The sequence below is a fragment of the Cyphellophora attinorum genome (genome assembly GCF_001299255.1).
Source record: "Cyphellophora attinorum strain CBS 131958 chromosome Unknown Contig4, whole genome shotgun sequence".
Taxonomy (NCBI): domain Eukaryota; kingdom Fungi; phylum Ascomycota; class Eurotiomycetes; order Chaetothyriales; family Cyphellophoraceae; genus Cyphellophora; species Cyphellophora attinorum.
This window is the reverse complement of record NW_017253232.1, coordinates 695,077-707,338: the sequence shown is the minus strand read 5'-3', so window position 1 is coordinate 707,338 and position 12,262 is coordinate 695,077. Positions and strand designations below refer to the sequence as shown.

Sequence of the window (12,262 nt, the reverse complement as noted above, 5' to 3'; positions counted from 1 at the left end):
TCTTTTGCACGACTAATCATCGCTAGTCAAAGGCTGGAAAAGCTCCCCCAAGCTTTGCCAGCCTACGAGAGGCGATGCTTAGGATGCTTGTGCCCACCTTCGCACATGGATCACCGCGATGCAGGCCTCATTTCAATTTTGGCAGCACTCGGTCTGTCAGCCTGCAGGATTCACTATCAATGGAACCCGCCAAGGTGATTGACCAGACAGTGCGTCGGCGTTGCACAGGATCATCTGGCTTTCCAATGAACCCTTCGATGTTACCCCGGACTACAAGAACGCTCGCTTCGCGCCCACATTTTCAAGATGAAGTTGTCCTTCTCTCCAGATTTACCCCGGCACGCCCAGGATGGACGCCCACCCAGACGAGAATTTGAAGGCCGAAGTCATCGTTCACGAGGAAGATGTCCGGGCAAAGAAAATCATCAGGAAGGTGCTTTGGAAATTAGACACACGAGTGCTACCTGTGCTGGCTTTGTTGTTCCTCTGTTAGTTGAAGACCACAGAATCGCAATTATGACATACTGACTCGATATAGGCAGTTTCCTTGACCGAACCAACGTGGGCAACGCGAAGATCCTGGGCCTGGAGAAGGACTTGGGCATCACTAACGGACAATATGCCAATAGTCTTTGCATCTTTTACGCATTCTACATTGCCTCTGAACTGCCCTCCAACCTCGTCCTGAAGCGCATCAGTCCTCGGGTATGGCTGCCAACGCTCACCGTTCTTTGGGGCATCGTCGGCATGTCTCTTGGCTTCGTCCGCAACGAAGCTGATTTTCTTGCTGTGCGCGCTCTCCTGGGTCTAACTGAAGGTGGCCTGCTGCCTGGCATGGTCCTGTACCTGTCGTCCATGTACACTAGAGGCGAGCTTGCCTTACGCATTGGGCTATTTTACACAACGGCGTCCTTGTCGGGCGCGTTTGGGGGTCTCCTCGCACGAGGACTGAGCGCCATCCCAACCACATCGACCGTCGATGCTTCCTGGCGCTGGATCATGATCATTGAGGGATTACTGACCTCCGTCATCGGCGCTCTGGCTTATCTCGTCCTGCCGAATTCAGTCGCGACTGCCTCATTCCTATCTCAAGAGGAGAAGGAGGTCGCACAGTCGCGGCTGCAACAATCACACACTGCTACGCTTCCACTATCCGCTGGACCACCAGATCCCGAACGCTTCAAATGGTCCGAAGTCGCCCGTGGTCTCAAGTCGCCACAGCTCTGGCTCAGCGGCACGGCGTACTTCGCCATCCTCGCAGCTCTGTACTCGTTCGGCCTCTTCCTGCCCACGATTGTAGTCCAACTGGGCTACACCGCCAACAAGGCACAGCTGATGTCAGTCCCACCCTACGCGGTCGCCGCCGTCATCACGGTCGTCATTGCCTACATCTCCGACAGGCTCAAACTGCGTGGCGTGGTCATGCTCTTTTCTCTACCTGTGGCAATCATCGGCTATGCCGCCATCTCGCAACTACCGGACAGCAACCCGAACGCCAAGTACGGTATGGTCTTCCTCATGGCCACGGGTTTGTATGGTTCCGTGCCACCCGTCCTGGTGTGGATCAGCAACAATTCTGCTGGGCACTACAAACGCGCTACTACGACGGCGGCGCAGTTGGCGATTGCCAACTGTGGCGGGTTCGTTACGGCATTCATCTACCCGAATAGTGAGAAGCCGAGCTATCGGAAGAGTCATGAGATTGTGCTAGGGCTGCTTTGCTATGCTTGGCTTGCGTAAGTTATCCATCCTTGTGCTGTGTTCTCGTTTCGAGGCTGGTGGTGCTACGCAACCTCGGATTTGCGAATCGGAGATGGGACAAGCGCTGACATTTCTTTCCACGATAGAGTCCTCCTGAACGTCTTTTACTGTGCGAAAGTCAACCGAGACAAAGCTCGTGGAAAGTACGACCGCTATGCTGGGTTGGGAGACGATCGTGAGCCAGCGTTCAAGATGGTGTTGTGAGAGAAGGAAGGCTCTCTAATACACAGTTCGTAGAAGGTATCGTGACGATGATCAGAGGGTCGGGAGGTTAGTGAGATACGAGACATATATCCCAGTAGCGTCTTGACCTGGCCTGCGCTCGATCCGAGTGAGTATGTTTAGAATTGGTCCTGTCAATAGTATCTAGGCACCTATCTGGTTCCATCGGCGTACTCCGTGCCGCCACCCCTTATCGCAATGCTGGACTGATTCTGAAAGTATATATACGTCGGTCGTGCCGAGACCCGGCTCCCAATCTAAATACTCACTTATGCTGTGCAACACTAAACAGGTAGGTTAGTCTTTCGACCGCACAGACGACCTTCATCAAGCAGTGATTCCGTCCTTTGAAGTCTTGTCGTCATTCCCGCTATCACCGAATCAGGCTGAGATCTATCAACATGGCTACTACGACTCAATCAAACTCTCACACCACAACAATCCTCGAAGAAGTCGCAGCGAGCCAAGAACACCTGCGCATCCGCCTGGCAGGCGCTCTCGCCTCACCGCCACCAAGTCTCCCACCCGACTCGCTACCCTCCGTGCCGTTGATTGATATCGGCGCTTCCTTTTCCCCGGACAACATATCCGCCAAGAAAGCAATCGCCCAAGAGATCCGCTCAGCATGCCTAACCACAGGCTTCTTCCAAATCAGCAATCACGGCGTCACAGAGCACGCAATTACCAACATCATCGAGCAAGCCCGTCGCTTCTTCCATGACCTGTCGCCGGAAGCCCGGGACCGGATTAATGTGCGACAGTCCCCACTATTTCGTGGGTACGAACCAGCTGATTTCTCGTACGTGAATCCTGACGACAATGGCAAGGCGGGTGGGTTTCGTCACCAGCCGGAGACAAAGGAGGGGTTCAATTGGGGGTATGAGGAAGGTTTGGACCCGACGGGAGGGGATGGGAAGTACGTTGAGCTCGATGGGTCGTCGCCTAAGGAGACCGGCCTAGGGAATTTGTGGCCTACGGAAGAGGAGTTGCCAGGGTTTTATGATGCGGTCAGAGATTACTATGCTCAAGTGCTGCAGTTGGGCAGGCACTTGTTCGGAATGTTTGCGTTGTCGTTGGGGCTGGAGGAGACGTACTTTGACAGGGTCATGACTCATCCTGGTGGGATTGCTAGGCTGATTTACTACGCGGGCAATAATGCTCCTGAGGATGCAGACACGGCGATTGTTCAGGGTCGGGACGAAAAGGACGCGAGCAAGCTCGGTCTCGGAGCTCACACCGACTACGAGTGCTTCACCATGCTGCTCTCGTCGTCACCGGGCCTGGAAATCCTGTTTCCTCCATCACCTCTTACGGACAACAAGCCCCTCTGGGTGCCGTGCCCTGTCCGACCAGGAACGTTCACGATCAACGTGGCCGACTTTCTCATGCGCTGGACCAACGGCCTGTACAAGTCTACGATCCACAGAGTGGTGAGCAAGCCCGGCGCAAAGGAGAGGTACAGTGTCCCGTTCTTCTTCAGCATCAATTACGATGCGGATGTTGAGGCTCTGCCTGAGGAGGTTGTTGGGGAGAGCAAGTGGCAGAAACTCAGGGCTGGGGAGTATGTTCTGGAGAGGCTGCGGGTTACTGCTTCATAAGCTGGAAAATCACAGGCTCGCAAGTCCCAGAAAGCCGTCTACTCCCATGTCATGGCCATCGCATATTGCTGCTCGTATGTCTCCGACGCATCGACACAAGACTCCTTTCGGTGCGTAGCCTTGCCACCATCAGCTCACCACAACACCTACATTGTCCATGCTGAAACGTCCTTCACTGCAGTTTTGGACAGCGTATTGTTCGTTGGTAGGACTGAGTGCTTTAGGCATCATTTCTCTGACATGTTGTGACGTAAGCGTTGCTTTCGGCTCACTTCTTGCTCGTATACTCAGACTTGACTATCGCCTACCATCCGCGCCACTTCGACAAGTTTATACATATCCCTGCCCTCCTCCGTCCTCGCTCGCAATCTTTATCTTCTTTCTTACCTCTTGTCAACGATCCTTAGTTCCTTCGCAGACAATCTTTGGTTCCTTCGCAGACAATCTTTGGTGCCTTCGCAGACAATCTTTGGTTCCTTCGCAGACAATCTTTAGTTCCTTTGCAGACATCCTCAGCATCCGCATTGCTTTCAACAAGGTACCAGAAGCCCATTTCTCACAGCTTCCCACCCTTCCCACCTCCTGCCTCCTTTAACTGCCGCACAGCCACCATCGAACTCAACACAACAACAGCATCATTGAACCTAGTCGGCCACCTCTCCTTCATCTTCCCCACCAGCCCCTTCACGCTCCCGCCAAATTCCCCTCCCCTCACCAAGTCATCAAAGTCTTGAATATACCGCTTACTCCTCTCCAAATGCCACGCCCCCGGCACCTCATCGGCCTTCATATGTCCCGGCACAACAATCCTAGGCGTCGGCTCCAGCGCTTGGATCTTCTCAATCGCACTGATCCATTCCCCTCGAAGTGCGGGAGTGTTGGCTTCAGCGAGCATTTGGTGGACGTCGCCGTAGACGGCGTCTCCGGCTGCGACGAGGGCGAGGTCGGGGCAGAAGAGGACGGTGGTGTCGTGCGTGTCGGTGTGGCCTGTTTCTACTGCGCACATCGTGTGCTTTCCTCCAGTTTCGTTCGGGATGTGGAACTCTCCATCTGAGGAAAGGGGCTGCACTTTATCGATGACGGAGAAGTTCGTATCGATCTGGCTTGGGAAACGACTCCCCCACGCGGTCTGAAAGGTTGAGGCGCTGACTTGATCTCTCATGTGCGCGATCGTGCCTTTCGTCGCTAAGACTTGGACGCCGGGAAAGGCTTGCAGGAGGGCATTGATGCCGAACCAGTGGTCTCCGTGGCCGTGGGTGATGTAGACGTAGGTCAGCTTGCAGCCTAGATGGAGCGTGGCTCGGATCCAGGCTATGAGGTCGTTGTTCTGTGCGATGGTGATGGGCGTGTCAATCAGGACTGCATCGGTGGTTGTGTGGAGGAGAGTAGATGATATGGGTGACCACAGACCGCCTGGCTTGCCATTGGGACCGAGAAGGGGAATTGGTGGTGATACGTATACTGATGCGTAGAGGGGCATTTCTAACGAAGAGAAGGCAAGATCTGATGCAGATGTATTGTGTTGGTGACTGCAAGGACAAGGATTTGTGCTGGACGTCGAATAGCAGTGATAAGTGAGGCGACGGTGAGTAAAGGACAATATTCAAACCACGACCTAGATTTGTGACGGTCTCATCTGAAGCTAGTCAACATACAAGTCGTTACACTTGTATAGTAATCATTGGTCTTGTGTCTCGACCGAGGATGTCTCGAGATGGGCCGAGAAAAGCCTCCCGAGAAGGCGTGCCAACGGACAGACATCACATCACACCACAAAATCGCCTTGCCGAATGCTGGCTACAGGATGTTGATCTTGAAGACTGTGATGAAACAAGATGTGTAGTCTGCGAAACAGAGACTTGATGGTGATAGTCAGACTTGTGGGATGGATCAGCCAGACAAACGCTCGGTGGCGGGTGGTAGTACGCAAGGCCGGATGACACGACATCAGGGTTGAGCCTTTCCACCTAGCTAGTCACAGCAATCGCGCGAGCAGGGTACTGTGTTACTGCGGAGCGCAAGTCCGAGGAGTCGCGATAACGAAGAAAGCAGCAAGAAAAGTTGGTCATGCTCCTGAAGAGGCAGCCTAGATACCCAACTATAAAGGGATTGCACTGCTAATCTGGTCAAACTTGGTTTTGTCTTAGTCTTCGTGGATATCGATTGTCCATATGCACGTCCAATGACTCCTGAGCCCATTGACAGAATCTCACTGACGCCCCGCTCTGTTCGCATCGCACACGCCCTCGCCAGTCAGCCAACGTGATAAGCTGAGCCAGTCGCCAGGCCATGGCTGGTGCAAACTTCGGGCGGCATTCACGCCGTCATCATCGCGACTTCCCTCGTGCGGATCAGACTCCCTTTGGCGCCGCATACGCAGCACACCGTCGTAGCAGTCCGGGCCTCAACGCAAGCTTTCTTGGTGCAGATACCGCGCCATCGTTTGCACGCACATGGTCTGATGATCCAATTGACATTGAATTCACATGACGTGCAATTGTATGCCGGTCCTTCCAGAGAATCGCACCAGCAGCACGCCATATCCGCGCAGAACTCCGGTACAGCCTCGAAAGTGTCCAGCAGAGTAGTGCTCCCGACGTCTCTGCATTCCTTACAGTTCTCTCTTTCGTGCATGGCCTCGATGACACACAAGTCTCTAAGCTCGCTCTCGTGGGAAGGCGTCGTATTGTAGACCGCAGATATGAGATCCTGAAGACGAGGGAACTTATCAAAGCACACTTGCTCAGCTCTCTGACCGAATGAATGAACGAAGCATTTCCGGGCCTGGTCTCGCAGGGGAGTGATGTCGTATTTTACGGCAGCTGCGAAGATCTTGATGTGGACCATGACGATGTCGAAGACTTGAGGAAGATCTAATTTGAAGGTGGTTGAAATGTTGCGCAGCGCAGGGAGTTGCGATCCAGACTCCTGAGGGCACCCAAACTCGTATTGTCCCGCGTAGACATACAGAAGTAGCCTTGCAAGTATATCTGGATCATCCTCTGGAAGGTCGATGACGGATGTGTGGCCCTCGACGAATTCTCCGCAGATAGCGGTCTGAAAGAAACTACCACCTCTGGCGAGCAGATAGCATTTATGGACTTTGAATGTAGTGCTCTGACACGTGATAGTGAGATCGGAGAACGTTCCATAATGGAGGAGGTGAAGGCCTGTCGCCGCTTCGCCCTTGCCTATGAGGCTTCTCGGTGGAGGTATGATTTTGAGCGCAGCGACAGACTCGACGTCCATCGCCGAGGAGGATCCTGGCGAGGGATCTGTCGTCATGTTCATGGCATGAGGACAGGTCAGGCTTTTGCGCGTTCCGTTGAGATGATCGACCTGTAGGAAAGTAAGTGGTATCAAGCCTTGCAGCAGAGATGTAGAAGGAATTGTCCAGAAAAAGATGTCTGGTTGCCAGGCAACTATCTTGCAGGCGATGGGGCTGGCTATAAGTGAAGTCATCCATGTGAAGCTGGCGGGGCATCCAGTGAAGCAGAATCTCGCTGCCAGTTGAGAGCAGCAAGCTACTGCTTCACCTAATGCACCGCCAGCGGGTGGGATTGATGGTTCGTATTTGCAATTTTCGCGGTTGGACTATCCGACACTGCTCAACTTTGTTTCCAGTCCATCGCTCGCTGTGCACAAACACAAACAGCACTCACTCAGGTCGCCACCACAGTTTTGCAACTCGACAATCCTGACCTTACTCGCCCTTCAGCTTATCCTGCGTAACGCTAAATGCCTCCTGCAAAAGCTCCTTCTCCTCCTTGACATGGCTAGCCTTGAGCCCCGTGGCCACACTGGCACTTGGATCTCGTCCAGCATACATGACATGGCGTCTGTTATGGTGCTTCGTCTCGTTCAACAACGTCTCAATCCTCGGCTGCACGAAACTCCATGCACCAGCATTCAATGGCTCTTCTTGACACCAGACGATAGTCTTGGCGTTCGGGTATGAATCGAGGTTGTCGCGGAGTTGTGCCCAGGGAAAGGGGTTGAGCTGTTCGATGCGCGTGATGGCAACGTCTTTGATCTTATTTGTCTCGACGTATTTGCGGAGCGCGACGTAGACCTGGCCAGAGCACAGGATTACACGATCAATGGAGTCGGGCTCGTTAATCGATTTGCCGTGCTCAGGGTCAGCGATGATCCACTGGAAGTGCGATTCGCCGGTGAAGGCCTCCAGATCAGAGCGGGCAAGAGGGTGACGAAGCAGGGCTTTTGAGAAGAACACAATGAGGGCTGCTCGATGTCAGTAGAATGTTCGAAAAGGGGATCTGATCCATTTAACTTACGCTTACGGAATTGTCGGTTCATTTGCCGACGAAGAATGTGAAAGTAATTCGAAGGTGTCGTCATGTAGGCAACCTGCATATTGCAATCTTGGTGCTGGCGGTCGAGCTTGTCCTCCGAAGGGAAGATGCGAGGCTCTTCGTTGCAGAGCTGAAGATATCGTTCCATACGGCCAGAAGAGTGCTCCGGGCCTTGACCATCGTAGCCGTGGGGGAGCGAAACAACAAGACCGGATCGCTGGAGCCACTTGACTTCGCCCGACGCAATGAACTGGTCGAAGACACATTGAGCGTTGTTGGCGAAATCACCAAACTGAGCTTCCCACATCACCAATGCATTGGGTGATGACAATGAGTAGCCATACTCGAAGCCAAGAGCGCCAAATTCGGAGAGCGACGAATTCGAGATGTGGAACTGACCTTGGTCCTTTGCCAAGTTGTTTAGAGGAGTCCAAGTATTCTCATTCTCCTGGTCGTGGAGCACGGAATGGCGCTGCGAGAAAGTGCCACGCTCCACATCTTGGCCCGAGACACGCACGTGGTGACCCTCGAGACACAGTGTACCAAAAGCAAGAGCTTCGGCGGTCGACCAGTCGATGTTCTTGCCATCTTCCACAGCCTTCGTGCGACCGGTAAGGATACGCTTCAGATTTCGGTGCGGCGTAAAGTCATCGGGCCAACTTCCGATGCTTTGCCAATTGAGGTCAACGTCTCCTGACTGACACCAGTGGGAGGGTGAGGCAGAATTTCCGTGGCAAGCTCTCTGGGACTCTTGAAGTTGTTCCATGCCGAAGTCAGCCATTCTCGGCCAGTCGGCTCGTAGTCCTTACTACGATCGAAACTGTCGTTGAGCATGCCCCAAACCCACTTCTTGTGCTCGTCGATATCGTCTTGTGTGAAAGTGCCTTCTTCGAGAAGCTTGTTGACGTACTTGTCAATCTGAGGCTTGATCTCGTCAATACGCTTGTACATCAGCGGCTGAGTAAAGGAAGGCTGATCTGTCTCATTGTGTCCCTGCTTGCGATAACAGACCAGATCAATGACGCAGTCCTTCTTGAAGTCCGCACGCCAATCGGCGGCGAGCTGACAGACCCAATTAACGGCCTCGACATCATCAGCGTTGACGTGGAAGACCGGTGCATCGATGGCTTTCGCGATATCTGTGCAGTATGGAGTCGAACGAGCGAAGCGAGGATCTGTTGTGAAGCCGATCTGGTTGTTGACGACGATATGGATGGTGCCGCCGGTGGAGAAGGCCGGCAGGTTATGGAAACCCATGGTCTCGTACACAACACCCTGGGCTGCGAAAGCAGCATCACCATGAAGAAGCACGCCCATGGCCGTGACGTGTTTCTTGTCGTCTTCGTTGTAGAACTGGATAGCGCGCGTCTTTCCAAGTACGACAGGGTCCTCGGCTTCGAGATGGGATGGGTTGGCGACTAAAGACAGCTGGACACGTTTCCCAGAAGGAGTCGGACGCTCGAAATTCATGCCCAAATGGTACTTGACATCTCCTGATCCTTCGTCGTTGGACTCAGTAGTACCGGAGAATTCGCTGAAGATGGATTCGTTTGGCTTTCTTACGACGTTGGACAGAACGTTCAGGCGGCCACGATGCGGCATGCCAATGACGATGTCCTTGACGCCATAGTCGACACTCCGATCAATTAAGGCCTTCATTCCAGGCACAAGCGTCTCGCAGCCTTCCAGACCAAATCGTTTGTCGTTCGGATATTTTGTGGCGAGGAAGGACTCGAAACTTGAGCTCCAGATTAAGCGATCAAGAATACGGCGCTTGTCGTCGACTGAGTACTTATAAGGAGTAGGAATCTCAACACGATTGCGGATCCAGTCGCACTGCTCACGGTCGGGGATATGGATGTATTCAACGCCGACTGAGCCGCAGTATGTTCTCTCGCAAGCAGCGATGATGTCTCGCAGCTTCATGGACTTGCTGGATTCGGTGGCAAAGCGTGGTAGGATACCGGGACCAAGGTTGAACTCTTGATCGAGATCTGCTTCGGTAAAATCATAGTGGTCGAGCTCCAACTCTTTTGGCTTGCGATAGCCGAATGCTTCAGCTTCGCCACGAATGCCCAGGGGATCAGTCTTAGCTTTGTGGTGGCCTCGCGATTGGTATGCTCGGACAAGTAGCTGGACCTTCAAGTGGTTCGTCACATCGCTACTCTGACCAGTGCTGGGAGACGCTGAAAGGGATGCGGAGCCATCGGCCTGTGATATGAGACCCGGCGGAGGTTGGAAAGCCCGAGATATGGGCATAGTGCCCTCCTCCATGTTCTTGAAGTAGGCCTGCCACGAAATGTGGACTGAGGATGGGTCCTGTTTCCAAGACATGTACATCTCGTCGATGTAGTTGGCCGTGTTGCCCTGGAGGAACGAGTCATTGGGATCCTATGACCATATTAGCTACGACACATACAGAGGGTCATTCTCGATCTTACCACGCCCTTGTTCGTGTCTTCTACAGCTACGGCATAGCTTCTTGTCTGCTGCCGAGCAACAAGTGCCAGTGGCGTTCTTCCCGCAACCAGCGCATTCTGCCGGCCTGGCCTCAGACTAGACACTGAGGCCGTGTGAAGTCTGCGCTGACATTGTGCTGATTGTGACAGCAGTCTGCTACTAGCACCAACACATGTCTTGTACATGTCTGTAAATCTGGTGCGGAGGTTTCGCTAACAATGCAGAGCGGAGAACATGTGGATGAGGGATTGAGCGGCCGGCCTTCAACTTCAACGGCGGCGCAATAGCTGGCAGAGGATGAGTAGGAACTGCTCAGCAGCTGTGTAGGGAATGGGAATGGGAATGAGAGAAGGTTGACCTCCGAGTGCTTGGTGGTCGCGCATTTGACGGTCCAGGTCGGGTACTCGCCGGGTAGCTCACGTGACCGTCCATCCATGAATGGCCAATCGCGTTAAATGCCGCAGAAGCCTGAGGCAAGCAGCGCTTGGCTTAGTGGAAGTGCACTGTATCCATCTCTCTGCCTCTACATTGGAATCTTTGTACAGAGCATTATGATATGAGCATTTACAACCGCAAATACAATGGGCACCCATCAGTATATCCTTCACCTAGGCTGATATCACGCTCCTTGGACAATTACTTCGACGACATCGAGGAGGGAAGGTACCTGACCCGCTCCCGATCCAGCAATAACCACACCCGACTTCCGCCGTAGCTGCAATCCAGGGGCCGTAACCAAGTCCTGTACGCGCCGCTGATGAACGTGACCAACATGACCGTGGAAATGAAGGAAGCTTTGCATGTTGTCACTGCCTGCCAGTTGGGAGCTCTGCGGGTGGATGGTACCCCTTCTGTGTCGGCGAACCCTCCATCTCATGCTTATAGCCTGACATCGAATTCGCTTCATGGTACGGAGCATGTTGAGTCTGAGGTACAGCTGCGGTTGTTTTGCTCCCCTTTCTGAAGATGAACCACCATCCCAGGACCAATGCAGCCAACAAACCTAGCACTGCCCCTACGGCAATTCCTGCAATGGCACCTTTCGATAGCCCGCCCGGTGGTGAGTGAGTCGGACTTGGTGAGGCTGATGTTGCAGTCCCTGCTAACGTCGGAGTCGAAGAAGGAGCTGAAGGTGAGGTCGCTGTTGTAATGCTGGTCTCCGATGTAGTGGTACTCGCCGAGCTCGTGCTCGAGGACGACAAAGATGTGGTGCTTGCGGCACCAACTTGCTTGAGAATGGAGGTCTCCGCCTGACAGCGCACTAATCCTTGGGTGAAGTTGCCCGAGGTCCCACAGGACGTATACTGAGGACAGCATATGGAGCCTCCATCAGCTGAAAGGCTATCGGGACATCGTACGGAATTTGGCAAGTCGCAGACTGATTCAGTGTCGGTGTAGGCTGCGCCTTGGCTGTCAACGACGCAGAAGCCGATGCCAAGATACTCGTCGCACCTAGGGAATGAGGCAGAGGGGTTGACACCTGGGACAGTCAGCGGCGCTTGCGGCAGTTGAGCCATGACTTACAGCACAGTGTGGTTACAGAGGTGTTAGACGGAGTGCATTGACTGTTAATCTGTCCAGGAAGAGCATCAGAGCAGACATCCCTTCGCAACAGCACCGAATCGAAGGGGTCCTCCAGAAACGAGGGCGATCGCTCGTAAGTCTTCTGTCCAGCAAATCTTCGAGCAGTCGCCAGGCTGGACAATCGCAGCATTGATGACAGGAGCAGTGGTGGTAGTAGCATGACTGCTGGAGAGGTTATGGGCCTAGAGAGCTATGAAGCGAACAACTATAGGACTGTTCTGTCACCGACTGAAACAATTGATAACCACACGCAGAGCCAAAGCATTTCATGGACATACAGGAGGGTAGGACTTGAAGATAGCAGAGCTCCGAGGAGCATCGTCT

At 53.5% G+C, this 12,262-nt stretch overlaps 5 protein-coding genes across 5 annotated transcripts; 2 read left to right on the top strand and 3 right to left on the bottom strand.

Annotated features, from left to right (window-relative positions):
• Positions 1 to 349: 349 nt before the first annotated feature.
• AB675_6370 (putative transporter) lies at positions 350 to 1,965 on the top strand (the record flags this gene model as incomplete). Its single annotated transcript, XM_018146656.1, has 3 exons — positions 350 to 488; positions 539 to 1,736; positions 1,848 to 1,965. The coding sequence occupies 3 exons, from the start codon at positions 350 to 352 to the stop codon at positions 1,963 to 1,965; spliced, it is 1,455 nt and encodes a 484-aa protein (XP_018003977.1).
• A 419-nt stretch (positions 1,966 to 2,384) lies between these two features.
• AB675_6369 (putative iron/ascorbate oxido) lies at positions 2,385 to 3,581 on the top strand (the record flags this gene model as incomplete). The annotated part of the gene is made up of 1 exon (XM_018146654.1): positions 2,385 to 3,581. One exon carries the CDS (start codon positions 2,385 to 2,387, stop codon positions 3,579 to 3,581), a length of 1,197 nt encoding a protein of 398 aa, XP_018003914.1.
• Positions 3,582 to 4,137: 556 nt separating this feature from the next.
• Positions 4,138 to 5,061, bottom strand: AB675_6368 (uncharacterized protein; the record flags this gene model as incomplete). The annotated part of the gene is made up of 1 exon (XM_018146653.1): positions 4,138 to 5,061. One exon carries the CDS (start codon positions 5,059 to 5,061, stop codon positions 4,138 to 4,140), a length of 924 nt encoding a protein of 307 aa, XP_018003828.1.
• An 836-nt stretch (positions 5,062 to 5,897) lies between these two features.
• Positions 5,898 to 6,866, bottom strand: AB675_6367 (uncharacterized protein; the record flags this gene model as incomplete). Its single annotated transcript, XM_018146652.1, has 1 exon — positions 5,898 to 6,866. One exon carries the CDS (start codon positions 6,864 to 6,866, stop codon positions 5,898 to 5,900), a length of 969 nt encoding a protein of 322 aa, XP_018004039.1.
• A 418-nt stretch (positions 6,867 to 7,284) lies between these two features.
• AB675_6366 (2-oxoglutarate dehydrogenase, mitochondrial) lies at positions 7,285 to 10,539 on the bottom strand (the record flags this gene model as incomplete). The annotated part of the gene is made up of 4 exons (XM_018146651.1): positions 7,285 to 7,823; positions 7,877 to 8,587; positions 8,644 to 10,285; positions 10,336 to 10,539. The coding sequence occupies 4 exons, from the start codon at positions 10,537 to 10,539 to the stop codon at positions 7,285 to 7,287; spliced, it is 3,096 nt and encodes a 1,031-aa protein (XP_018003979.1).
• Between the last annotated feature and the right edge of the window lie 1,723 nt (positions 10,540 to 12,262).